The 27,653-nt window shown below is 40.7% G+C and overlaps 1 protein-coding gene across 11 annotated transcripts in view; it reads right to left on the bottom strand.

The window, feature by feature from the left end:
• Window positions 1-27,653, bottom strand: part of CNKSR2 (connector enhancer of kinase suppressor of Ras 2) — a 369,205-nt gene that overhangs the window by 249,029 nt on the left and 92,523 nt on the right. For all 11 annotated transcript variants that reach the window (XR_012160437.1, XR_012160435.1, XR_012160434.1 and 8 more), the window contains one exon: window positions 24,421-24,508. Coding sequence is in view for 8 of the 11 variants with exons in the window: in XM_073357190.1 (XP_073213291.1) it covers window positions 24,421-24,508 (88 nt within the window). In the remaining 3 variants the exon portion in view is untranslated. The remainder of the gene's footprint in view (window positions 1-24,420; window positions 24,509-27,653) is intronic.

Genomic DNA, 27,653 nt, shown 5'->3' with positions numbered 1-27,653 from the left:
TATAGAATTACTCCCACGTTACTTTTACAAATAACACAAGGCAAGTGAGATCTGACAGATTAAATTATTTAATGTTCCTTTAATTATACCCAGAAGCAGTTCTTTGGGCCCTTCTGCTCCTCTAGTTACAAGTCTATTATTCATGAGATTTTACAGGAATGAATAGTGACAATCCTTGCTGCATCTATGGGATATTTATATATTCACCTAAGCATATAAGGTATATAGAAAAACCTTCATGATGTAAAATGAAATGAATCTGACAAGCTATTAGTCTCTCACACAATTCTAAATTATACAGTAACAAACAGATATCAATGGAGTTCTTTTCACAAAAGTGACTCTAAACATGGGTTCTATTTTCCCTTAATCACTTCCAGACTAAGTGTTTTCAATTTACGAATAAAATATACTTTTTCTAACTATCTGTCTTGCCCACACAATCTGGAATACAAATATCTAGCTGGGTCTTTTCCTTCTCACCTCAAATACTAATGGTTCCATGGGTCTAATTAGGTCTTTCATTACACCTGTGACAATCCCATTGTGTTCAGTAGGTGTGCTCAGGTATAACTGATTGTAATTGTACTTCCAATCAGAGTTTAGCATACAATTCTGTTGCTGATGTGCAAAGAATAGACCCAGTCTCTCTTTCTCAGCTGTTTGCTCTGCTGTGCTGTAAGAAGTTAAAATCTGCACTTAACACTAGCCGTATCTTCTGTAGGGGCCTCTGGTCAGGAGTAACATCCAGCCTTCCCTGCCACCTAATGATCCATTTTGGGAAGGGCTTCATTTAGCTCTTCTAAAATCCTAGATACCTATGGAGCATCACAGCTTTTTTCTCCTCCAAATCTCAACTAAGAGAGTCTTCCTCAACAAGATCCAGGCACATGCCACCTTTGGAGTTTCTGTTTGAGCTGTAGCTCACGAAAGCGTATGCTCAAATAAATTTGTTAGTCTCTAAGGTGCCATAAGTACTCCTTTTCTTTTTGCGAATATCGACTAACACGGCTGCTACTCTGAAACCTGTTTAGTCATTGTTGCATTAGTTTCAAGGTAGGTGTGTCATTCATCCCACTCCTCAGCTAAACATGTTCAGGTTGCTTTGATCTCTCTATCTGTGACCTCTCCATCTGTTCCCTTCTCACCAAGGTATTTAGACAGGTGCCCCAACCCCGGTAATATAGCAGCCAATCTTTCATGCAATGTCAGTTGTCTGTTTGCCAATTCCATTCAGGACTTAACTTGAGGCTTTTGATAAAAATCTCTAGGTTCTAATTTTTCTTACATGCTCTTTACAATTTACGTCTTCAGAAGTTAATTTGAAGGTTTATCACACAATTAACAGTTAGTCCTTCCTGCACCTGCCCTCACTTACTTCATCCCCAGTGCAATTGCCTTTGGGTTACGGACATCGTTTTGGAATGCTAATTAACCTCCTTTTAAAATCTCTACTGTATCTAGGCTAGTGTTATACTTTGGAATCAGCTCTTTAAAGAGACATTCACCTAATATTTCAGTAACTTTATTTTAAGATTTCTTCTGATAAGAAATTTTTGACACTCTGAAGTTGATCTGTCACAGGAACCATCACTTTAAAGAGCAACATACAAAAGCTTTTCAGATAAGGGAAATATCTCATAAGTGAAATCAAAATATCCATAAGTAAGTATTGAAAGGAATGATTTTTCATAAATGCTTGGTTTAATCTGTTCCCACTGAAGGCAACCAAAGTTTGCTCCCATTGATTTAAGTTGTAGAATTAGGCCACTGCTGAGCACTTTTGCAAAACTCACCTTAAAATCAATGAAAAATATGAATGTAATAAACAAATAAACAGAAATAAGAAGAATTAAAGTGACCAGTAGTGCCAAATAATTTATATGACTCTCTCGTTTGTCAATGTAACCACTGACCGGAATAAAGCTCATTAATCCTTTTAACGCCTTTGCTTCTAAAGTTGGTTAGAACGGTAACTGAACTCTTTATTAGTAGAATTTCCAGCAGTAAGATGGTCTGTCAGTATTGCTACTTAGTTAGCAAAAATAAAGGTGATTAACTTGTTTTTTGTAAAATGTTACCCTCTGTTTCTCCATCAGTCAGCACTGCATTAGCCAAAAGAATGTTGTTTTGGCCTCAAAATTATTCTTATCCAAAAAATTCATTTAGGGCTTGATCCTGCATCAATATTTCAATGGAACTTAGTTCAGTTTAAAACTATATTTACATAGAGCATTAGTTGTGAAGGTAACTCCTGAGAAGTTAAATTAGTAACATACAAAATTAGACTGTTAATGAGACCACGAATCAGGGATTTAATTGGAATCTTTACGGTAGGCTATGACAAGAGTTCTTTAAAAATAGACTAAAACTTAGAAAGGAGTGCAGCAGGTGGAAGATACTCTGCAGATCTATTTATCATCACTATTTATTGTTTGTATAGTGACAACATGAACTAGGTACTTTACAGAGAACTACAAAAACAAGGTACATGCAATCAATTTAGCCTGTCATTATTGAAAATACCAAATGCATGAAAAATCTGATTAATGAAACTCAGGTGAGAACAGAATAACTCTAGGGTGGTTCAGAAACAGTAAATTAGGTCAAAATAATCTAACCTATGGAAAAATTGAAGCAGATGCTGTTTTGAGCACACTTTAGTACAGCACAACTCTTGCATAATGATTAGAAAACTGAAGATATTTAAAGAGCTTTACTGCCAAAACCATGATTTACAGGTATGCAATCAATAAATGTACAAAGCTCCTGATTGTTTTATGATAAGTAATCAAATTTGATGTGTGTGTGTGTGTGTGAGTGTGAGAGAGAGAGAGAGAGATACACAAGCGTATTTTCTAAAGAACTACACAAAACATTTGAGCAAAAAATGCAGAAAAACAGCCTCATTAAAATATATATTTGCTTTAGATTAGAAATCTAGAAAAAATAAGGTAAGGAACAAATGTGCATTAGTAGTGAGGCAAACTGTATGATCATTAGGTATTTTACATTTTGTAAATTTTCTCTGTGTGTGTGTGTGTGTGTGTGTGTGGTGTAAAACTGTATTTCCAATAGGACAAAGGTCGCAATCAAAAGGAGGAGGTTTTGCTTGTTTGTTTGTTTTGTTTTTGAGTTTTGTGCGGGGTTTTTAAAATACATTACGAGATCATGCCATACCATGAACAACTTCTTAAAAAATATACACATTCCAAATGAAATGGACAGTGCCTATTTAAAGTTAAGATAGCTTAAAGATGACATTTAATCTTTGAATTTCCTTGCTTTTCCTCTGTTACAGTTTAAAAGTTACCTCCTTATATAGTTTATTTGTACCTTTCTTTACAATTTCTTAACACATCAATGGACAACATATGAATAAGAAAACTCATCACTCATAGGACCACACAGTATGAAAGTTAATAGGGCAGTTTAATGGAGTTATTAAATTTTATCACATTTTAAAAAGATTTTCAGATATTAAATATAGCTATGGGCAATGAGTAGTAATGGCTACACACCTGATGCTCCCCCCAGTGCACACTATACCAGTACATTTACCATGGTTTTGTTTAACTCCCAGTGGTGCCAGGATTGACCACGGAGTGGCATATATGCCTAATAAAGAAGGGCCCGGGCAACAGAGCTCTTTTTGCATCTGGACCTCTCAAGTACCATTACTGAGCACAGCACGCACCAGCAAAGACTTAGCTTGGTGCTTGGTGTCACAGTTTTAGGACAAGTGCATCCCAGGAGTGTCTAGTCAGGTCTCCAGCCATCACCTGTCTTTGGGTGGGGACCCTTGTCCCGATGCCTTCTGACCAGGGGTTTTAAGGCAGCACAGCTTCCTGCCTTACCCTGTAATATCACCAGCAAGCCAAACTGCCTTAAGGCCAGCCCCTGTGGATTGGTCTCTCTCCAAGGGCTATGAACAATGTATTGCCAGCACTTGCAAGTTACCACAAAGCTCCTTCTAAGCAAGCACCTTTATTACTGAGGTAAAAGCATTGCAGAAATATTACAAGGAAAACAAATGAATTTAAACAAACACAATAAACATAACAAGAGTCACCAATCACTCTTATGGTGCCCTAGTAGGTGAAAGTCATTCCAAATCTTGCACCAGGTTAGGGTCCCCGCTTAGACAAAAGTTCCTCTCCCTTTGCTGGATCAGAAAGAAGGCCACAAATCAGTTCAAGCTCATGCTTGTATACCAAAAGCTCTTTGTCTCCTAGTCTCTGGAAAACCCAGCTTGAGCCAGTATATGCAAATTACTTCAGGAACTACCTCTAGAACTGTTTAGTCTCGGTGATACACATTAATCATTTACCACTGTGTCCTGGAGGACCTGTGGTAACCTTCCCCCATGGAGTAGAACACAATTATACATAAAGCTACGATTTAGTCAAAGGTATTTTCATGGACAGGTCACGGACAATAATCAAAAATTCACACCCCATGACCTGTCCATTACTTGTACTATAAAAATCCCTGACTAAATCGTAGCTGGGGGGGCACCGCTCTGTGGGAGGCCCGCAGGGCTGTTGCTTGCGGGGAAGCCCGGAGCCAGCAGCACCAGCTGCTAGGGGCCACCGAGCAGCAGCTGCTCCAACCTCCCTCCCGTCAGCCCACCTACCACTGCTCTGGCTACACCTAGGACCGCTGCCGGAACCTGCCAAGCTGCAGCTGCTCCTGCTGCCCCCCTGAGCTGCCCAAGCAGTGGTGGGGGAAGCTGACTGCAGGGCCACCTGAGTGACTGGCTGCAGAGCTGCTCCAGCTCCGACCAGTGCAGCTGGCCCCAGAGCTGCTCCAGCAGCAGCCAGTGTGGCTGGCTGCAGGGCTGCCTGAGCATCTGTTCCCAGAGCCAGCTACTTTGGCAGCCCTGGGTCAGCCACAGTGACAGCTGCAGAGTCACTGCAAAGTCATAGAGGTCATGGAAAGTCACGGAATCCATGTCTTCATCTGTGAGGGACACGGAACCCTACTCATATGTAAACCATTCAGAGATTTAATACAATATGGTCTCCAAAGCTACTGCATGAGATTGTGACCGATATTGCAATTTGGACTCCTAACCCTACAGAATTAGGCAAATGAGGTAAGGCTCTTTTCTGCCAATAGGAAAGGGTTAGGGGTTTCCTTCTGCCGTTGTGCAAAATGCCTTTCAATAGAGCAGGCCTAGAGTAAATTCCTTTAAAATTCATAAATGCTAAAATGTTTTTTTAAAAAGTCAAGGCTTTGGATGAAATGGTATTGGGCCTTGGACAGTTTGGCAGTTCTAAATTTGAACTTCAAAGTGAGGGGGAAGATGAGGCTGATGAATGCCAAAAGCAGACACTGCTTCCACCCTTTTCACTGCAGTTGTCCCTAAGGGATGAGGGTGGATTTTTATTTTATCATTTTAACTTTTAATGAATTTACCACTACTTAGTAAAATCTAATGCCTGTGTCTCTCCTCATTGGCCCCTACGTCGTTTGCCGAATATTTAAATTATTTAGTCACTGACAAACAAAGATTAAAATGATATATGATACAAGAGTAGGCGTCACAGTCTCTATACCTTCCTGATTTTCTTCCTATCTCTTTAACTATTCCCTAAGGGTCTCCCATACCGGCTTGTCCTTCTCCATCTCATTTTGTCAGTGTCCCAAAGAGCTCAGCTTTCAACTCTCTCCTCTTCTACATCTACCCCCCTGTTGTTGGGCAGCATCTTAAGTTCATGCTGCTTTAATTACCATCTCTGTGCTGATGATTCACAGATCTCTCTCCCCTTCTGTTCACATTTCACAGCTTTGAATCTCCTCCTGGATATCTGTCACCAACTCTAACACTACATGACTAAAAAATGAACTCATGTTTCCTCCAAAATCCTCCCCCCTCCCTTCTTTCTCCATCCCTGTCAACAACTCCACCACCTTCTGTCCCTCAGGCTCAGAACCTGGGTGCCATTTTCAACTCCTCTTCCTTTCCCACACACATTCTCTTGATTCCCTCCCTGCAGCATTTCAGAAATTTTTTCAGTTCCCTCAATTCAAACTACAAAAATTCTTGTCCACACTTTCACCTTCTGGTGCCTCAATGGCTGTAACTATCTCCTCTCTAACCTCCTTGGCCCTCATCTTGTCCCCTGCTCCAACCAACTCTATCCAGAATTCAGCTGTGTAAAAATTATCTTATCCACCACTAATACAATCAGGAACATCATATCTAAGCACAATTGGGGGGGAGAAGAGAATATATCGTATACATCCATTTAGGAAAGATAAAGAAAACATTCTTTGGAAAAGAGGCATTTGAGGGGAAATATAACGTAAGTTATTAAAAATATCTATTTTATAAAAAGTAATTGCCTATAAATCTTATAACAACTAAAATGTTGTAAAAAACGTAGGTCTTTTTTTCCCTGAATATTTTGTGAAACCGTAATTTTCTCTATCCTTAAATATAATGCAAACTAAAAGTAATCATTACCCAGGTAGTTGAACACAAAGAGAATTGCCTTAACATTACTTATTTTAAAAATTTATATACAGCGGCACCTATCATCATGGCAACTAGACATTTCATGCAAAAATTCAACTTACATAAATCTGCCAGAATGGGTAGCACTAGATCAAGCCTCTGCTGTTACAGCTAGAACAAAAGAAATCAATAACCATTTTCTGGGATACAATTAATAGAGAGTTATATTATATAAGAGAAGGTTCTTTTCCTCCACCCTTCTAAACTGAATTATTTTTATCCTTTCTGTAAAAAAAAGTGCTATCTTATTTCCCCTAAATATCTGGTCACATTTTTGTCTGCACTTTACATATGCTGTGAAGACAGTAAAATACCTTCCTGATGTAATAATTCTAAGATGAGTTGATACGCTGAGGGCAGAAATCACGACAATTATTTCAGCGCTGACAGGAAGTGCATGGGTATATACCTATATATCTCGCTCGCTCTAGCTGCTGACAGAATTCTGAATGCAACTTCAGTTCTAAGGGTGATTTCTCCAGCTAAAGGCATTTTCAATCAATAGGTGAAAATCTCCACTAAAATCATTAACAGATGAGAGGCTGAAAATTATAGTGTGTCCAAAATGTTTCTCATAGACATAATAGTTTCTCTTCTTTTCAATCACAAAAAAGGGCAACCCATAAATATTGGTTTAATAGCTTGATACTGGCAGGTGTCATAAACCATAAAATAAAGGTTTTTGTAGTGACAAAATTTCATTCCTCTAATGAAAAACTTTCAATTCCACTTTCTATGTTCAAATGCTGAAGATCATTTAGGACCAAATGACTTTCTAGCTGCCTTTTACTCATATTTTCTTCCCACACTATAAATACAGTAATTGCTCCTGGGTATCAAAATAATTTGTAGCAAAATATATTTTTAGATACATATACTCCTCAGATGCTCACCTGGCCACAGAGGGAATAAAATTAATTGAATTTCAGCAATACAAAAAAAAAAAGTACACAGTATTTCTGACTCAGCTATCTCCTTAACCTTTATACCACAAATTTCAGACAATCTCATTTGAAACGTTTGCCCTAATAAACAAACCTCTGATGTGCACACTGACCTTACCAGTTTACTGAGATAGGGCTTGACCCTCCATTTCTTGCATATCTAAAGCTCCCATTTCCAAGCAGGTTCACCATGGTAAAGTTGAAGTGTCAGTTTTAGGCATGCAAGAAATGCAAGGACTGAACCTTCATTTCTACAATTAACTCTGAGTCACATAAATACAGTAAATGACAAAGTTAACATTTTTGTGAAGAGTTACCAAGAGAGTAGGTGAAATATCCTTTTTCTGCCCCTATTTAATGCAGAAAATAACTGTGGAATCTAGGATACCAATGTGCAATAGTTGGTAAGTGTTGTCTTTAACAGTATCCAAAGTATCGGTCTAGAAAGGAAGCCAGATACCTATAAGTAAATTTTCTTTAGATTTATTTAACTCCAAAATATGATTGCCACCCAACTCGGGTCCTCACAGCGTCCACAGCCATTCCACTAGGGTCTGTGAATAATCATTTCACCTCATTTGGTGGCAGAGGTCTATTATTCCAGGCAGCACATGGCTCTCTCATTCAAGTGCCTTTCCCAGGCCCTTACCAGGAAAGACTTAAAAGCCATAGTTGTTTCTCTTCAGCACTCTAAGCAGAGAGATTCCCTGTTCTCTCACCCAGACTGACCACAGGACCTGCCTTTTATCTCCTGCTTCTCTTCCCAGGCTTTGCTCAATATTGCCTATCCTAAATGTTCAAAAACCAAGAGGCACACCCAAATATCATGAGATTGGCTCTCTCTCTCTTTTTTTTTTAATTAAAATATACAATTGGGGCTCATTTATTTGCTTTCTAGTTATTGTCTTTAAGGTGCACTGAGATTATATTTTTTATGTTTTTCTCTCCAACCATGATTGCTAAAAACTTTTAATGTGAAAGCTGACAGTTCATATATTCATGTATTCTGGGAGCTGAGGGTTTATATTACTATTTTATAAAATTTTTAAAAGCACCTCAGTGACTTGGGAAACTAAGGGTAAATTTTTCAAATAATCTGTATGACTTAGGAGTCTAAGTCCCATTTTAAAGAGCGACAGTCTTCAGAGCCCAGGCCTCACTGCAAGTCAATGAAACTTTAGATATTTTTCAAATACTGGACCATTGGTGGGTAAACAATGAATGTCTTCAGACTTGGGTTCTGGAGTGCCCAAATCATTTTTGAAAGTTGGATTTAGGTATACCAGAGCCCATTAATGACATTAATAAACACAGTATTAGAATAGCAACCAAAAATGGATTAAAATTATGATCAAATTTACAAAATATATACATAAACACCTTATAAATTCACTGACGTCCAGGGTCAGACTGCAACTTATCCAAACTACACTATGTCCCTTGAGGTTTGCAATTTAAAAAATTGTATTATACAGAAATAAGCTACTCTAATTTCAACAAGGTCATTCTTACCCATGATTATCTCTACTCTTAGAGAATAATATGAAACGGCTGTTGTATCACTTTTCCTAAATAGAATCAGGTTTTACGTTTCCAGTGTTCCTTTAACCTACATTTCACCTTATCACTAGCCATCATATATTCTTTGAATTATAAATGGGAAGAAAATGACAACCAGGGATAATGTGTACCCTGGAACAATTCTCATTATGAACACGGTTTTGAAATTTAAACAATGTGGATCCTAGGCAGTAAAGGTTTTAAAATATTAAATGTTATAAACCTCTGTTTCCAGTCAGTTATAGCATTCCAAAACCTTCATCATTTGGGCTATTTACTATATTTAGTTTGTGCTTGGAGGCCTGGATAAATGTTTTTGAAACTTTCAACCAAACCTTCTACCAAATATGGAGAGAGAGGCTGCAAGTGTGTGGATTTCCCTGTCCACTCTCAATGTTTTTTATAATGTACTTTGTTTTCAATATGTATTTGCCTGCAAATATCTGATGATAGGTTCTGGGGCTTAAGTGTACACTTTGCAAAATGGTGTTATCCACTTAAAAAGCTACTGTATTCATATTCCTCAAACTTGACCTGTTTTATAGATCTCACTGAGACTGGAAATGTAAAAGCCTCTTTAAAAAGACACCAATTAGTAGTTTTAATGGTGTGAATACTTAAAGACAGATCATTAGTTAAGAATAGCTGACACAAACAACTATCTAGCTGAGCTGAGCTTAAGACCTACAGTTTTAGTGTTATATTTGGCAAGTTCTTACCAATTAGCACTTTAAAAAATGGAAATGAGGCATCCTCAGTGGGAAAGATTTTAAATAAGAAGCACAAAAATATTATTTTAACAGATTTATTGTTATATTTATGTGTATTTTAAGTTTCCTCAGTACAAAAAATAAATAGGACAATTCTGTATATCTCATGTAAAAATAACACTAAACTATTTCGGAAGTGATATGCAATCATATTTATTATTGTCTAAATTATAGATCATCGCCTCACTATGTTAGTTGCTGTGCACAAGAGGCTGACCTTGCTCCAAAGAGCATACAATATAAATAAACCAAAAGTGGGAGAAAGGAAGTAAAATTATCCACATTCTACAGATGGGAAACTGTGCCATAGAGAAATTAAAAGATCTGACCAAGGTCATACAAGTAGTCTGACAGAGCTCGGGACTAGGGGCAGATCTCCCAAGCCCTGGTCCCAGTCAATCACAAGGCCATCCTGGCCTTCCATGACCCCTGTTCAGTAAGATACTTAAGCACATGTGTACCTTTAAGCACGAGTAATCCTATTAAAGCATTCAGTGGGACCATTCACATGTTTAAAGTCATGCATGTGCTCAAGAATCTTGCTAAATCAGGTCCCACATTATTAAAGTTTATTTTAATGTATAAGCACAAGAGGGCAGGGTTAAGGTTGTGAGTCAAACCCTAGCTTTTGCTAAGCTAAAATCACAGAGAATTGTTAAAGAAAGGTGCAAAAGTCTCTTTTGGAGAATAGCATAACATACACAAAAAATAGGAATAAGGCATAAAGTATGTTTCCAGCAAATATTTTATTTTAAAGGGGCTGATTACTTTGAAGACAATGAACATAAAATCAGGCTTCTCGGATATTCCCAATGTTTTCAGGATTTGAATCCTGAGGAAGAAGATATTCCAATCTTTTTATTGAAAAAAATCTATTAGATACTCCAGGAATGTCAAGAATGATAATCATAGAAGAGCTGCCTTTAGATGGCCTAGAAAAGCAATAAATCTTCTGCTCCTTCCAGTACCATCCTAGCCACTTGTACTACTTTACATGCAACAAAGGCTATGGACTACCTGAATCTGTAGGATGAAATTCCAGCCCTACTGAAATCAATGGAAAATCTCCCATTAACTTTAACAGTAGAAGGATTTCACCCTTATCATGATAGTGCCTAAATGCCAACTGAGAGGTACTCTGCAATCCTCTGCCAAAGGTTCCTTGGGAGGGCTGCACCCTTGCATCCTCAGTTACCCTCAGGAGTGAGATATCAACTTCCATTCCCCTGCCCCCGCCTGTTGAAAATGGTGCCAGTATTCAGAATAGTGTCCCTAGGCGCTTGTATTGATCCCCCTCTGAAACACCCAACACTTTTTCCCATCTCCTCCGCCCCTTCCCCTCCGCCAAACTCACCATGGTTAGTGCTCTCGCCATGCTGTGTGCCTGCCAAGAGAAAGTGAGAAAGTGGTGTATGTAACTTGTATGAACCAAGGCTGAGAGAGTGCAGTCAACAGTTCTTCTGTCTATTGTTTCTTTAGATTCTGCAGAGGTGCCCTTGAAGGTCTCCTGTTATGCACCAGCTGAGCAACCCAGCCTGATAAATGGTTCCCTCAGGTGGAGTAAGGAAGACATTTTCAGGGAGTTGCGGCAATTGTCTGATGCTGCTGATAATCTCTCTCCAGGCTCTGTGTTTGTTATCAATGAAAAACTGAGAGTGGAGAGCCAGGAGAGAGGAAACAGGGACAGGAGCAGATGATACAGCTGCTCAAGGACCAAACAGATATGCTAAGGTTCCTAACTGTGCTGCAGGTGGAACACATCTGTGCTATCCTCCACCTACAGCCCATACCAAACTGCCTTTCTTGCCCTCCTCAAACTCCCCACACAGATTCCTCACATGTGCCTGGCTGTTGCAGTACCCCATGTGCTCCATCCTGAGGGATATGTTTCGCAAAGACAGCTGGACAGACACCCAGCTGTGAGAGCCTCATTTCAAAAAGTGCTCTTCATTATCTTGTCCCTTGTAGGAAATTGAAATGTTTGCATAGCTGTAGAATAAAAATGTACTTATAAAAATGAATCTTTATTTGTCTCCTACACACGGTGGTTGCTGCTGAAATTCATAGACAGTAGCAATCAGTGGATTTGCAGAGTAAAATTAATGCACTCACAGCAATCATTACAAAGGTCATATTAAGATGCAAGAAAGAAATGCCTGGCTCAATGCATTACAGAAAGACACATCACTGGGGCTCATTGTCAAAATGCTCCTTCAAAGCCTCCCTGATTTGAATACCCGCATTGAGCCCATCTAGCAGCCCCGTATCTGGCTGCTCAAAAGCAGCTGCCAGCCATCCACCTCAATGCTCCACCCCAGAGAAACTTTTTCCCCTTAGCTTCAAAAATGTTACGCAGAGCACAGCAGGCTGCTATGACAATGGGAATATTTTCCTTGCTGAGGTCTAATCTGCCAAAAAGGCAGCACCAGCGACCCTTTACTCTGCCAAAGGCACATTCAACAGTTATTCTGCACCTGCTGACCCTACTGATGAAGCGCTCCTTGCTGCAGTCAAGGCTGCTGGTTTAAGGCTTCATGAGCCATGGGGTAGGGCTGGGTCTCCCAGAATTACAACTGGAATCTTCTGATCTGGAAAGAAAATCCCTGCTTGCTGCTTTCTATACAGGCCAGCATTCCTGAAGAGGCATGTGCCATACACTTTCCCTGACCACCCCACGTTGAGGTCGGTGATCCACCAGCACTTGCAAGACCATAGAAAAGTAGCCTTTTCTGTTGAAGTACTCGCAAAGTTGTCTGGGGCCAAAATGAGGATGGATATGCATGCCATCTATTGCCCCACTGCATTTAGGGAATCCCATTGCCTCAAAGCCATCTGCTATTTCCCGCACATTGCCCAGAGTCACAGTCCTTCATAGCAGGAAGCGATTACTGGCCCTGCACACTTGCATCACTGCAACCCCCATGGCGGACTTCCCCAATCCAAACTGATTCACGACTGACCAGAGGCAGTCTTGTGTTGCCAGCTTCCACCCAGCAATCGCCACTCGATTCTCCACAGTTAGGACAGCTCTGATTTTGGTGTCCTTGCGCCAGAGGGTAGGGGGTGAGCTCCACACACAGTTCCAGGAACGTGGCTTTGCGCATCTAAAAGTTCTGCAGCCACTGCTCATCATCCTGCAATCATCAATGCAATCCCACCACTCAGTGCTTGTTTCCTGAGCCCAGTACTGATGGTCTTACTGTGTGCAGCTGCTCTGGCCAAAAGCAATCTTGAATTCTTTCTTTTCATTGCACACAGCAGGGGAGACACCACGGTGTCATTATCAGATTTGCAGCTCATGAAATACTGTAGGATGAGTCACTTTGTGTTCGTAATGTCCATCACAAGACTGGAGAGCAGTGCAGGATCCAGGCTTTCAGACAGAGATGGGGGTGCACAGTTTACAGGGGCTGTTGAAAAGTGGCACAGAAGCCATAGAATGATAGGACAGAGCTGAGCCCACCCAGTGCAGGAGGCACTGCAACCCCTTCCCAGATGCAGACGACAGCGAATTGCGCAGTGGGATAGCCATCTATGGTGTACTGCTCTCTCCATCGATGGAAGAACACCAACTGTGGACGTGCTCTGCTGTCACAAGGAGCGTCATGTAGACGTGCAAAAGCGGTTTAATTACAGCTATAGATGATCGTTAATGTAACTTAAGTCGACTTAGCTTTGTAGTATAGACATAGCCTAAGAGACAGTCCCTGCCCTGAAGCGCTTACAGCCTAAGTAGACAAGACAGATAAAGATTAGGGGAAAGGGATAGAATACAAAAGCAGAGTAAGCAATGTGAAGGAAGCAAACATTATGCTAGCAACACAAATTTTGTTTTTTAAATATTTTCAGTAGGGTTATGCTAGGAAGGGATTAGTTAGATGGAAAAACAAAGGGAGATGGTGGGGCAAATAGCCAATCAGCATATAGAGTTCAGAATGTTTGCAATGACAACGGCAGAAAGCACTCTGATAACATCAGTGTCTGTCAGTCCCTGCTTCAGACGCTCTCAGGACCTGCTTTGCTGGCTTCATTCTGAGGCTGACACCTCCGTGCAGTTTCTTTCTCAGAGCCCACATGGCCCAGGGAAGAGGTAGGGAACGCTGCATGGGTCACACTGCCCCAGAGAAGGTCTCCTCTGCATAATTCTGGATAAAAGGGATAGTAAGCAGAGTAACACCCCTGGTCTCCAGTACAGCAATTCCTACTTGAACTTCTTCAAACTGCTTGATCTACATGAAAACAGAATTGATCAAAAGAACATGTTCTGATTTTCAGCTCTAACCAGGAATAAGAGAACTAAAACTAACAAATAAGTGAACTAGTGAAGAGGAACAGCTGACAGGGGAGTTTTGCGAGGTAGTTTAGAGGAGTAGTGGGAGAGTGAGAGGGCTAGATACACTTCCTTTACATCCTTTAAACTTAAGGCAGTAAACACCCCCTGATAAAAACAAAACAAACCAATGAAGGAAAGAGCTGCAGGAGTAAAAAAAAGAATGCAGGCAGAAGTCCAGCAATAGAGTGTGGGCTATCCAGTTTGCTGCACTGAATGCAGCATGTATGATTACCTGCCTTATGGACAGGTGGTGTATGTGTGCATTCGATACAAGGACCTCCTGGCCCCCAGAGACTGTGTACAGGCTGTGGAGGCCAGGGTAGCTGAGCTGGAGGAGCTAAGGGAGATAGAGAGGTACATAAATGAGACTTTCCAGGACACAGTAGAATGGTCCCACCTCCGGTCTCACAGCCTCTGTGCTGTTGAGGAGGATGAAAGTCTCAGGGAAGAGAACATCAAACTCGAGCACAGGGAAACAATCCCATATTTGGGATCCTCCTTCCAGAAGATGCCATGGTATCCTCTCGCACTGAGGATACCTCTCCAGGGGAGGGAACTCCAGTTATTAGGAAGAGATATGTATTAGTAATGGGAGATTCATCATTAGAAACAGGTAGCTGGGTTTGTGATGACCAGGAGAACTGCATGGTGACTTGTCTGCCGAGTGCAAAGGTTGCATCTCTCTTGAGACATCTAGACAAGCTTATGTGTTATGCTAGAGAGGAGCCAGTGATCGTGGTACATGTAGGTACCAATGACATAGGGAAGGGTAGGAGAGAGGTCCTGAAGGCCAAATTTAGGCCAAGTTCCTGAGCTAGATGGACCTTTGGTCTGGCCCAGTATGGCCGATCTTATGTTTCTTAAGACTCCCTCAATCTGTTTTTATCACAATCCTGCAACTGTTCTAATAAAGTGAAGTCTGACACGTATGTGAACTAGCCTGTAAACACACAGTATTCTCACCACATTCTCTCAATACATCACACACCTTAGTGAAGTGTCCAAAACTATCTTCTTCATAGGCTTTGCTTTTGTGACTATAACAAAACATTAGCCTCAGATCAACCTTAGCTTTTCCTAGGGATTCTCCCTGTCAGAAAGGAAATACTTACCAATTAGATGAGGAACCCATGATGGAAACAATTTTTAATAAGATGTTCAAAATGATTATTGTAACAGGTTATTTTATTGGGTTTCTATATAAGTGTATTTTAAGTTTCCTCAGCACAAAAAATTAATAGGATTCTTCTACTGTGCATGTACAAAACATTACAAAAGTAAACTCTCTCAATCCCTATTTCCTGCTCTCCAGAGAGACATTCCAAGTAGCAATAACAAGATCCCCTGGCAACTATGAGTTAGCAGAAATTATTCTGCATCTGTATGCAGTGCTGTAGCACCTAACAGGATGACTCAGCTCAACAGCCATAAATGCCCCTATTCAGGGCCATAGATTTTGATGTCCTGCTACATGACCTGTACAGCAGAATCTCAGTTACAAACACCTGTGGAATGGAGGTTGTTCGTAATGCTGAAATGTTTGTGACTTTGAATAAAACATTATGGTTGTTCTTTCAAAAGTTTATAACTGAACATTAATATAACACAGCTTAGGTTAGGGTGGTTTCCTTCTTTAAAAAGCCCCAGGTATCAAAGTGATTAGTTTTTATGCTCAGAAATTAGATAAAAGATAGTGGAAACTCTGATTATTATTTTCTGTTCTCCATTGGTTAACCTGTTATTGTCTGGAATGGATAGCCATAAATGGATTATATTTTAAAGGCACAATAGCTTTTTTTGAAGGATGTCTGCAAGGATGAGACTATAGGCATTACAGAGTCATGAAGGAGTCCCAGATTAGGTTCAAATCATATCTAACTGTGTTGAAAATTAATTACCCCTGATACAGTGCTTGGCATTACTTTTTTTAAAATATACAGTCAGATGTGATGTTTTATTTTTTCTGGTTGAAATTGTTAATGCTGCAGCAATTCATACAGCGCCTCTTGCCCGCCAACCAGGATGAGATCTCCATTGCACTAGGCACTGTACCAACACAAGGGAAACAGTCCTTGTCCTGACAGTATATAAACTAACAAGTGTTTTCATTTTGAATTACTATGACTCTCCTCCATAGCTCCCCCCAGTACCATAGAATCTTATCTTCATGGGTTCTATACTGTTGTGTGTGTGTGTGTTGTTTTTTCAATCCTGCCTTTACTCCCACTGTCTAATTACTTCTAACTGATCTTCTGAAGAACATGATTCAAGAGTTAAAAAAATTAACTTCATACCTTTGTAAAACTATATTATGAGTGTGACATTAGTGACATGAACTGTGACCATATAGATCATTGTTGCAACCAGGGTCCTATGCACAAGGTCTTGTACAGAGGAGGTCAGGTGAGGTATCTATGGAAAGATTGTAGTTTGCTGCTTATTATTATGCTGTCTGTATGCGTGTATCGTTTTTGTATTTAAAGCTATGAATATTGGCTACGTACTTATATCTCAATGTGTTTGATTCTAAGTAGCCTCAGTGAAGCATTTGGTCAGCTTCTTGAGAAAAAACTATTCTCAGTAAGTGCTCAATCAAGAAACACTTAATTGACAGTGGACTTTGGGAGATGCCAATCCACATCTGAGCTTTCCTGGGAACTTTCAAACTAACGTAAACAATGGCTCTGGCCTGCAAAATGCTGAACCATTCATGGACATGTGACTTGCCCAGGTGGCTACAAACTCCATCTTGTTGCTGTGACTTTGCACAGAAGGAAAAAGGGGTTTCCGCCCACAAGAGAGAATATAAAAGGCCCTGGAAACCGCTCTATTTTGTCTTCAGCTGGCTCAAGCGATGGCCTCTCCACCCCCAAGACATGCCTGAAAGAAACTGGAACAAAGGACAGTAACTACAGGGGTGTGAGTGATTGCTGGATGCAGACTAGGAAGGAGTCCAGTCTGTGAAAGAAGATTACTGGGACATCTCTGAGGGTGAGATTCACCTGTATTCAGTTTCCTACTGTATTAGGTTTAGATTTGTTGTGTTTTGTTTTGTTTCGCTTGGTAAATTACTTTGTTCTGTCTATTATTACTTGGAATCACTTTAAATCCTACTTTTTATACTTAATAAAATCACATTTGCTTATTAATTAATACCTGGGTGAGCAAACAGCTGTGCATATCTCTCTGTCAGTGTTATAGAGGAAAGACAATTTATTATTTTACCCTGTATAAGCTTTATACAGAATAGAATGGATTTATTTGGGGTTTGGATCCAATTGGGAGCTGGGTGTCTGGGTGCTAGAGACAGGAGCACTTCTTAAGCTGTTTTCAGTTAAGTCTGCAGCTTTGGGGTGTGTGGTTCAGACCTGGGTCTGTCTTGGAGCAGACTGGCGTGCCTGGCTCGACAAGGCAGGGTTCTGGAGGCCCAAACTGGCAGAGAAAATGGGCTCAGAGTTAGTCTCAGCACAGGTGACAGTCCCAAGGGGGTTTCTGTGATTGAATCCACCACAATGAGATCAATCCTGAACCCAATAGAGTCAATGTGGGCTTTGTAATGATTTCAGTGGGAGCAGGATCAAGGCTTTCATAGTTAAGGGTGAAGGTCAATAGGAGTAAGTATAACCTAATTTCAAATTTACTCCACAAACTACCTCACTGATCTCAACTGCATACCTTGTGGAGTAAGATCCTTCTCTACATATGGGTGGCAGAACTGGACCCTGAACAACTTCAAGATACAAAGCCTATATAACCCTGTAATGGAAGTGGCAGAGAAAGATGTCTGAACTGCCACGATTTGCAGTACCTCTGGAATCTAAGGTTTTTCTCTAGGTCTGAGATGTTTTTATAAAGATAGCCTTTGAAGTCTCCAGAGTTAGCAGAAGAGTATCAGTAAAATTGACTTGCATTACAGCTCAGAAATCAGCTACTAGTTAGGACTTGTTTCAACTATGCCAGCGTTCCCAAGATGAAAGTTGGAAGATAAAGCTACTACTTAATAACACTAAAGTCCCAGAACAAAAAAAAAAAAAAATTAGACCAAATAGTACAACAGCAGAAAAGTAGATGTTTAGTGTGAATAGAGTTTTCTTCAGGTTACAATAATAGCCTGCATTGCTCTGAGGAAACTATTTGTCAATGGCAGATATCCATTTCTGCGGCAGAAAAATACAGAACAGTTACTTGTAACTAAAATAGAAAATGAACTAGTTAATATAATGTTTAACATATACTATATTGCATTATATATAAGGCTACATTTATGTCACAGAGGTCATGGAAGTCATGGAATCGGTGACTTTCAGAGAACTCTGTGACATTCTCTGCTTCAGCCCCAGGGGCTGTTGGACTCTGGAGCTGGTAGCCGGTGAGGCCCTCGCAGGGTTCCAGCGACAGGCGACAGTGGGCCCCCTACAAGGTTCCAGCAACAGGTGACAGACTCCTGAGGAGGCCCTCCTCAGGGTTCCAGTGACGGGTGACAGCCTCGCACAGGGGGAAGGGAATGCATCAGGTGAGCAGCTGCAAGTGTCCCATTTTCTCTTTGGGAAGTATGGTCACCCTTGAGCTCCCAGCTGCTGTGGATGGAGCCCACCCCCGCACAGCTCCCAGCTGCCGTGGGCAAAGGGGGAACCCCAAAACTCCCAGCCACCATGTTGTGGGTAGGGAGAAACTATGGGGCCACAACAGCAAAAGTCACAGACAGGTCAGAGCTTCCGTGAATTTTTGTTTCTTGCCCATGACCTGTCCATGACTTTTACTAAAAATAATCATGACAAAATCTTAGCCTTAATTATATACAATGGCTTGTCTTAAGAACTCTGTATTAAACCTCATTTTCCTAGACTCCATATTTTCAAAACTCTGCCAATTTCTTCTTCATTATCCAGTTTGTACGGATAACAGAAAAATGTAATCCTCTTTATGCCAAACATTATCCCTACAATTAACCTCAAACCAGCAAAATTATTTAAATATGCCAGTTTAATTTTACCGATTTTAGCTAGAGAACAGTGTTTTTGTTAATAATTCTGAAGACTTTTCAGCTGTAAGCGAGTGATACAAAAATTGGGTTTGAATCCTCACAGGCCTCATTCACTGCATGCTGAAGCTCAGGGTGCTATTTTTAAACTGTATATGAAAAAGCTGCCTGACAACAATTTACAAGAGCCAAAGACAGAACTTAAGCAAATGCACACTTTATGTGTAGACATTTAAAAACACCACTTGTCTTTTTAAAAAGCCTCTTAATAGCTAAGTTCAGGTACAGGGCTTTTGTAAACTCACATAGAAGTATTTTAAATGCAGAAGAAAAGAGAATCGGAGATTAAAAAGCTGATGCAACATTTAGACATTCAGTTTGTAGCCCACAACAGTAGTACACTGGGTAATTTAACTGTATTCAATTTGGAATACTTAAATACGGTTTACAATTCTGATCATCCATACTCAAGAAAAATGAATTTAAACTGAAACAGGTGCAGAGAAGATCTACTCGGAAGATCAGAGGAATGGAGGGCCTATTTTATGAGCGGATACTGGACGCACTTGGCTTGTTTAGTCTAGCAAAAAGAAACCTGGGAAGGGATATGATTGTTCTCCATAAATACTGTAGTGGGGTAAACACTAGGGAGAGTGAAGAGCTATTTAAGCTAAAGGAGAATGTTGGAACAAGAACAAAGGGGATATAAGCTGGCTGTAAACAAATTCAGACTGGAAATTAGAAGAAGGTTTCTAACCATAAGAGGGATGAGGTTCTGGAACAGCCTGCCAACAGGAACTGTGGGGGCAAAAAATTTAGTTAGTTTTGAGAGAGAGTGCTAGACAAATTTGTGAGTGCAGCCATATGATGGAATTACTTGTGATGGTGGTAGGCAGGGCTCAACAGCCCTGGGTCTCACTTCTGGTTTATGTCTTATGTTCCTAAAGCTCATGCTTCAGGGTTTTATTTGGCCACCAGCAAGGGTCAGGAAGAGATTCTCCCCACCTATGTCAATGTATTCTGGGATTTTTTTAATCTCCTTTCTCTGAAGCTTGAGGGATGACCAAGGCTGGAGATGGGACACTGGGCAGCATGTGCCAGGGCTCTGAAGTGGCATAAACCATTCTCTCTCTCAGATGCTTGTCTGGCTGGTTCTTGCTCACATGCTCAGGGTCCAACTGATCACCACACATGGGGTCAGGCAGGAATTTTCCCCAAGGTCAGATTAGCAGAGACTTCAGGGGGTTTTCACCTTCCTCAGTAGCATGTGGATGCAGCTCACCTGCCAGGATTATCTGGGCATTTCTCACTTCATCATTTCTCTGCCATTGAGGGGGCCCTGAGCACTGGTGCACCTCGATCCCTCCTATTCTCTACCTGCACATAATAGTCTAGTCTCCTGGGGGTTCTCATGTACTTTGGTTTAATTGCCACTGTTGGATTTAGTGTGAGGGTGCTAGGTGGTGCTCGTGGCCTGTGATATAGAGGAGGTCAGACTAGATGATCTAGTAGTCTCTTCTGGCCTTAAACTCTATGATCATATGAAACAAAAGATCAGTGAATAGATACTAAGTTACTGGAATGGAACATACGTGCTGTAAATAAAAATCAGAACAGATGAGTTTGGGACCAGCAATGGAATTTATCATTGTCCCTGTCCTGACTAAAGTCCCAAGATAGCTTCAGCACATGTTAAGTGTCATGCTGCAGTGCTTTCTTGATTGGGGCTTAATGTTACCTTTGGGGATGATGAGTCTTCTCTTTTGTCGTGGCAAGTGAATAAAATTTGCTGTTACTCCTGTAGGTGAATAACTCTCAGACCTCCCCCATTTCAAAGGTTGAATGTACTTTTCAAAAAATGTAAGGAACTGGCAGTAATGAGAAGGGGGATGAATTTGTGAGGAAATGATTGATAAGTTACAAGCTCCCCAGTTAGTAAAAAAAAATAGACCTGTGAAAAGGAATAGGAGGCATTTTCAGTCACATTAAGTGATGGACAACGATGTGCAAGGGTGTCAATAGGTAGACCGCTGGCCAAATTCGGACCATCAGACACTTTTGAACAGACCCTGAAATCTTTTTATTTACCTATTGTAATCATTATTCTTATTTTTTATTATTTTCTCTGGAATCTGGACCTTGACTATACCTTGTCCAAGAAATATGGACCTTGACAAAAATATAATTGACTACTCCTGACCTACAGCCATGACTACAGATAGTGACAGGTGCAACTTTGGCAAGAGATGCCCACACAGCCATTCTCTGAGGTATGGCCCTTTTCGCAAAGCACAAGAAGGGCTCTAATAAGTTTTATAGGACAAACACATACTTTAAACCACAAAGAAACCAACTAGAGCGCTTAGTTCTTCTCTTAGCCAAATGAAATGCAAACTCAATCAAATTCTGGAATTGTAAAATTACTGACTTTAAAAAAAGAAGTAAAAAGAATTTATTATACAACCAAGGCAAGACATATTTGTTGCACAAGATACAAAGATAAGTCAAACCAAGCTGGGCAAAAAGTTCATAGCAAACGAATAAAGCCATTCAAATGGCTGGTTTTCACAATGGTGAAATCTCACAAAAGTTCTGTGCCCCAAACCAGCCAATTGGCTGGCCCACCTCCCTCCCACCATGCCTCAACACTCCATTTCTTGACAGCTGCCCTCTTCCTTCATTTTTGGTGAGCAAGCAGACGGGGCACTGCCTTCTGGGTGGTAAGGAAAGTTGTCTGACCTCTCCCTCCCACAACTTCCTATATGGACATGAGAGAAAAACCAACCCCCTTCTACTGCAGAAGCCCTGCATTACTTTGAGTAAGTAGAGTCCAATAAGGCTTGGCATGGTAATTAGGTATTCTCTGGCAATAGGAAATGAAGCCCATAGTTTCTATATGAGTCAGCAGTGTGTCCTTGTTACCAAGAAGACTAACAACATATTGGGCTGCATTAGTAGGAGCATTGCCAGCAGATCGAGGGAAGTGATTATTCCCCTCTATTCAGCACTGGTGAGGCCACTTCTGGACGACTGCATCTAGTTTTGGGCCCCCCACTACAGAAAAGATGTGGACAAATTGGAGAGAGTCCAGCAGAGAGCCAAGACAATGATTAGAAAGCTGGGGCACATGACTTACGGGGAAAGACTGGGGGAACTGGGCTTGTTTAGTCTGAGGAAGAGAAGAGTGAGGGGGGATTTGATAGCAGTCTTCAACTACCTGAAGGGGGGTTCCAAAGAGGATGGAGCTTGGCTCTTCTCAGTGGTGGCAGATGACAGAACAAGGAACAATGGTCTCAAATTGAAGTGGGGGAGGTGTAGGTTGGATATTAGGAAACACTATTTCACTAGGAGGGTGGTGAAGCACTGGAATGGTTTACATAGGGAGGTGGTGGAATCTCCATCCTTAGAGATTTTTAAGGCCCAGCTTGACAAAGCCCTGGCTGGGATGATTTAGTTGGTGTTTGTCCTGCTTTGAGTAGGGGATTGGAGTAGATAACCTCCTGAGGTCTCTTCCAACCCTAATCTTCTATGATTCTATCCCTGGCCTTAGAGCATAGCCTACTGCAACAGGCAAGTCAGTCTCCCTCCCACTTTTTACTGGAAAGCAGTAGGAGAGCGGGGGAAAGAGAAACCAGGATGCCTCCCAACCTCCATTGAAAAACTGAACATTTTTGGTCAGTGGGAATCTTTTGAGTCTCTTGTCCCCACCAAAAAATAGACGATGGGAGGGGCAGTTAACTGGTACCTCTTAATCACCAGGAATAGGCCAAGCCCAGAGAAGCAGCGACCAGCACTCCACCTTGAGAACACTAATAATAAATAGGATCAGTGTGTGAGTGGGGGGTTAGTAGATATGGAGTAATTTGTGGGGCAGGAAGGATTAAAGCTTTGATTGAGCTCTTGTGGTTTTGAGTTTGTTCAGCTCTAACTTCCAACATGCCTGAAGGTACAACTCTAGCCTTCAATAAAACCCTCAGACCTAAACTACAGGTTTGATTTTGTCAATACACCACTGCAAGCTGAATTCTACTGGGTTTGCACAGGTCAAATCAAAAAGCAAGGGGCACCACAGGTTCATAGAAATGAATAACAACTCATAAGGACTAAAATATTCCGAAGCAAACAAAACCATCCTTTCATTTAAAAATAATCCATCCAAAATACAGAATTTATTATCTAATCCCTCATGCCATCTATTCTCCAGTCAGGAATCATAACTAACAAATAAGTAGTCCTTCAGCTTTGCATTTTTAAGAAACAAAAACATCATGAGATAAAATAGGGTAGACTCTCTGGATAGCCTATAAAATTAATTCACTGTTGAATGGGAATTCACAACTGGCCCCTCAAAAATTAGATAACAAACAGGGGTATTAACTAAACCTATATAATTAACAAGATTTAAAGGCAATTGATTACAGCCACGTTAATCATAGGGGCACTGGAAAACACCAGGACAGATCTTTGGGCTGTTCGAATCAAAGGTATATCACTCAGCTGAAGAGAACTACTTTAATTTCTAGCATTAATCCATCTAATGGAGTGGGTGCCAACATTGGTTTGGACTATAACAAAAGTTGCTTTTCACTTTTACCGGAAGAAGGATAGCCAAGAGTGGGGACAGGTCCAAACTGAAGACACACACGGTATTATTGTTCTATAGAACTTTTCATCAGTAAATCCCCCCAAAATTATGGAAACTGGGGAAGGTTCTAGGTTATATACACCCTCAGAATGCAAGCAATTTTCCCTTCTATTTCGGGAAAGTGAAGTCAGACCTTTAAGCAAAAGACTAAGTAACTGCTTGTGGCTCTCTTGAAGTCCGAATTTAAGAAAACTAATATATAACATTTTAGACAGATTAGAAAATATACACTATCTGCAGAAGATTCTAGGTATTATGAATTGTGCAAAAATGAAGGTGACTGCACAAATGCAGAGTAATACAAAGAGATCTTCTGAACTACTCCATTTAATGAAAAATAAGTGAGAAACTATTACAAGTAAAATACAATATCAAATAGGAATTTTCAACTTGACAATTATATAGACTAAGGAATTCACAATAAAGATCAGCATTGCAACACAGGAGAGAAGTACAAGCATAGGACAGCCAAAATCAAAGTTATGCAGATATTGAAACAGACATTTCTAAAAAGTTTTTTACTAACACAACCGTTTTCCTTTTATGCTGTAACTGGACACAGAAAAATGGGTGACATAAAATGATTCAATTTAGTTGCAAAGGGCCACTTACCATTAAATAGGCAACAATAAATTCAAATGAGAATAAGTGTATAGTCTCATACCTGTTGTACAATTGTTGTTAATTCCAGGCAGAGCTGTATGACATTATTTCTCGTTACTGAGTAATCTGTCACAGCAGCAAAAGGTGATCTAAAAAAAGAAAAAGAAAGAATGTTCATAGGGAAGATGATTTTTTCCCCGCTTCAGTGGCACATAATGCACTTTAAACACAGATTGCTTTAATACTAATTCTTAATAGGACAGAATAATACAATGCTAACAATGGATTTTCAATATTTCTGATGTATGTACCAGAACATAGTTTTAGAAAATGGCTACTTCAACTGTCTTCTTGGCTTTTCAGGATTTTTTAAATCATTTTGAGAGAAGTTCTAATCATAGAGGCATCATCTCCTCAAGAGCTGAAGCTTCTTTCTGAAACTGCCTCCACTTTACCATACGAGTCCCAGGTATACAGGGGCATGTCTTTTGAGGTAGTCTAAGCGCACAGTTACTGAGAAAAGAAAAGCTATTGTTTCCATATGTTGTACAGCTGGTGCCCAGGTATGAATACAGTCATTAATACATTTGGCTAATGTACTGAGTGTCTTAGGGTCTGAACTAAAGCCCAGGGAAGTCAATAGAAATACTCTGGGTCAAGCCCTTAGGTCGGCTTCTAAAAAGGGCAAAACAGTCACAATCAGAATAGACTTTCTAAGAAGCAGAGGTTCTTTGGTTCTTTGGTTCAAAGGTTGATTTGGAGCCAGGATCTTTCAATCCCAGGGGTTTTGTTATAAGAATTTTAAAATATTACTAAAGATACATTTTCTGAGGACAGCAGTCCTCGCCTTTCACTATTGAAGAACTACATTCAAATACAGACTTGGTCTCAAGTTATCTTAGTCTAGCACTTATGTCTCTTTTCCATTTTAAACAAACTATCATACTCTTTGGCAGGACTGGAAGTCTCTATAGGACAAGTCCAAGATTTTAACAGTAGGCATGTTGCTAATGAGGATTTGGGCACATTGACAGTTTTACATGGATGGTATCTGTCCACAATCAACTGGGAAGGAATGTTCAATGGACTGCCTGGGATGGATGCAGTGCTTGTAGGTATGTGGGCCATAGACGCTCCCACTTTGGGCCCATCACCTAACCACTGGCTGGGGATGGGTGAACAAGCTAACCAATTGGCTCTCATGGCCCCCACCACCTAGTTAAACTCCTGTAGGCTTTTCAAAAATGTCTTGCTCTGGCTAGCTTCCCCACTCTCCCTCCCCTTTGTTGCAGTGTTCGTGCCATGTTTTTTAGGATGCTACAGGTCTGACTGATCACCTGTTTCAGTATCAGGAAAGTTTTTTTCCCTTTGGACAAAACTGGTAAGAGGTATCATGGAGTTTTTTGCCTTCCTCACAGCATCATTGAGACACAGTTAGGTTATAACAATAAGTCTTAATGTTCAATATTAGCAAAGTAAGAGTGTTTAACTTGTGGCCAGTGTCCACTATGGTAAAGGCTAAAAGGGACCAGCTCCAAGAGGTAAATATCATGCTGGTGGTCCTTTTGCCCATAGGCACCAACTTTCTAATGTGCTGGGAGGTGCTCCCCCCCCGGCTCCACCACAGACCCTGCCCCCATTCCACCCCTTCCCCCAAGTCCCCACACCTACCCTGTCCCCACTCCACCCTTTTCCCCAAGGCCCCACTCCTACCCTGCCCTGCCCCTGCACCACCTCTGTCTTCCTCTTCCTGTCCCATTCCACCCCTCCCCCAAGCATGCCCTGCCCTCGCTACTGCCCCCTTCCCCCAGCACCTCCTGCATGCTGCGGAACAGCTGATCCGCAGCAGGTGGGAGGCGCTGGGGGAAGGTGGAGGTACTGACAGGGGGGCTGCCTGCCATTTTTTTCCCCCATGAATGCTCCAGCCCTGGAGCACCCACAGAGTTGGTGTTTATGGTTTTGCCAATAGGAAAAAAGGAGACCTGAAGTTCTTGCAGGCTGATATCCTCTTTTGGCAACTTCTATATCCCTCCATGTGGGAAAAGGTGGGGAGGATTCAGAAGTGAGCTGAATCCAAGGGGTGGGCCTAGGTGGGTCTACATCGAGTTACTGGTTGTTTAGTGGGACTCCGGAACACTGCCATGGATAAATGCCTACTATGTGGGAGCGGGAAGTGTTTCCCTCCAATGTTGAACAACATTATTTCCTGATGCTTAAAATCCATCCCTTGTGTGTTGTTCATTCACCTGTATGTCCCGATCAGTTGAATCTCTCTCTCTCTCTCTCTCTCTCACACACACACACACACACAAAACACTGAAAGAACAAGTATAAAAAAAACATGATGCTGTGATATAAAGGTATTATTGCCACTCATTTGAGATAAGCTCGGAGTCCACTCATGTAAGTAATTCAGCCACCCCAAAATGAATATCAATAAAAACTTTATATTATGTCATCATGTATCTTCTGTATGTCACATACTTTACAGGAAATGTTTAGAGTTTTACCATTTTTGTTGATATTTTTCCTACTGCAAAGCCAGCCAAAGTCCAGTAACCATGAGTTCAGTAATAAAAAGCTCTGTAGACAAGAGTCATCATAACTAGTATATTTTAGATAGTTCTTATAGGTTTCTACAATAGTTTCTCCAAGTGCTATAATATTGCAATTTTTAAGTCAGCTATCCTGGAACTTTCTGAAGAACTAGCTGTGTTTCCCAACAGAAAAACGGAATCTCCTCCCCTTTCTAATGGTTTAAAACTCCCATTCTAGCCCTCATAAGTCACAAGATACAATTTGTCAGAACTGAATATGCACCTCAATTTGATGTAATTCTGGGGGAGGAAATTCCATATATTAGATGGAGGAAGGTAATATTCCTCTGGCAGTGTGTTCTTTTTATAATGGAAGTATGGCTGGTAGAAGCTGTGCAGAGGCTAGGAAAACTAGAAGCAGTCCTGAAAGTGATGGATTAGTGGACAGAGTGCATGTCAGGAGTTCAAGGGTGCTTGACAAAAGCAACTTGTCAAACGCTACAATCACTATTTACATGCAGCTTTTATATATACACACACTACAACAACATGTGTACAGTATACAACGTCTACCTAACACACACACACACACCCCACCTACCTTAGCCAAATTACAATAAAAATATGAACTTATTATATGTTTGAAACCTGAATTAACTCTTCAGTTATGAGCTAGAATCTCTTAAAACAAGACTATTGTATCCAAAAGGGTCACAAATATTTGTATTTATTTTCATTCACAATTGCCACTGTTAAG

This window comes from Lepidochelys kempii, chromosome 1, assembly GCF_965140265.1.
Source record: "Lepidochelys kempii isolate rLepKem1 chromosome 1, rLepKem1.hap2, whole genome shotgun sequence".
NCBI classification, from domain to species: Eukaryota; Metazoa; Chordata; order Testudines; family Cheloniidae; genus Lepidochelys; species Lepidochelys kempii.
Note: the sequence above shows the minus strand (reverse complement) of the source record. Positions and strands in the feature narration are given on the sequence as shown.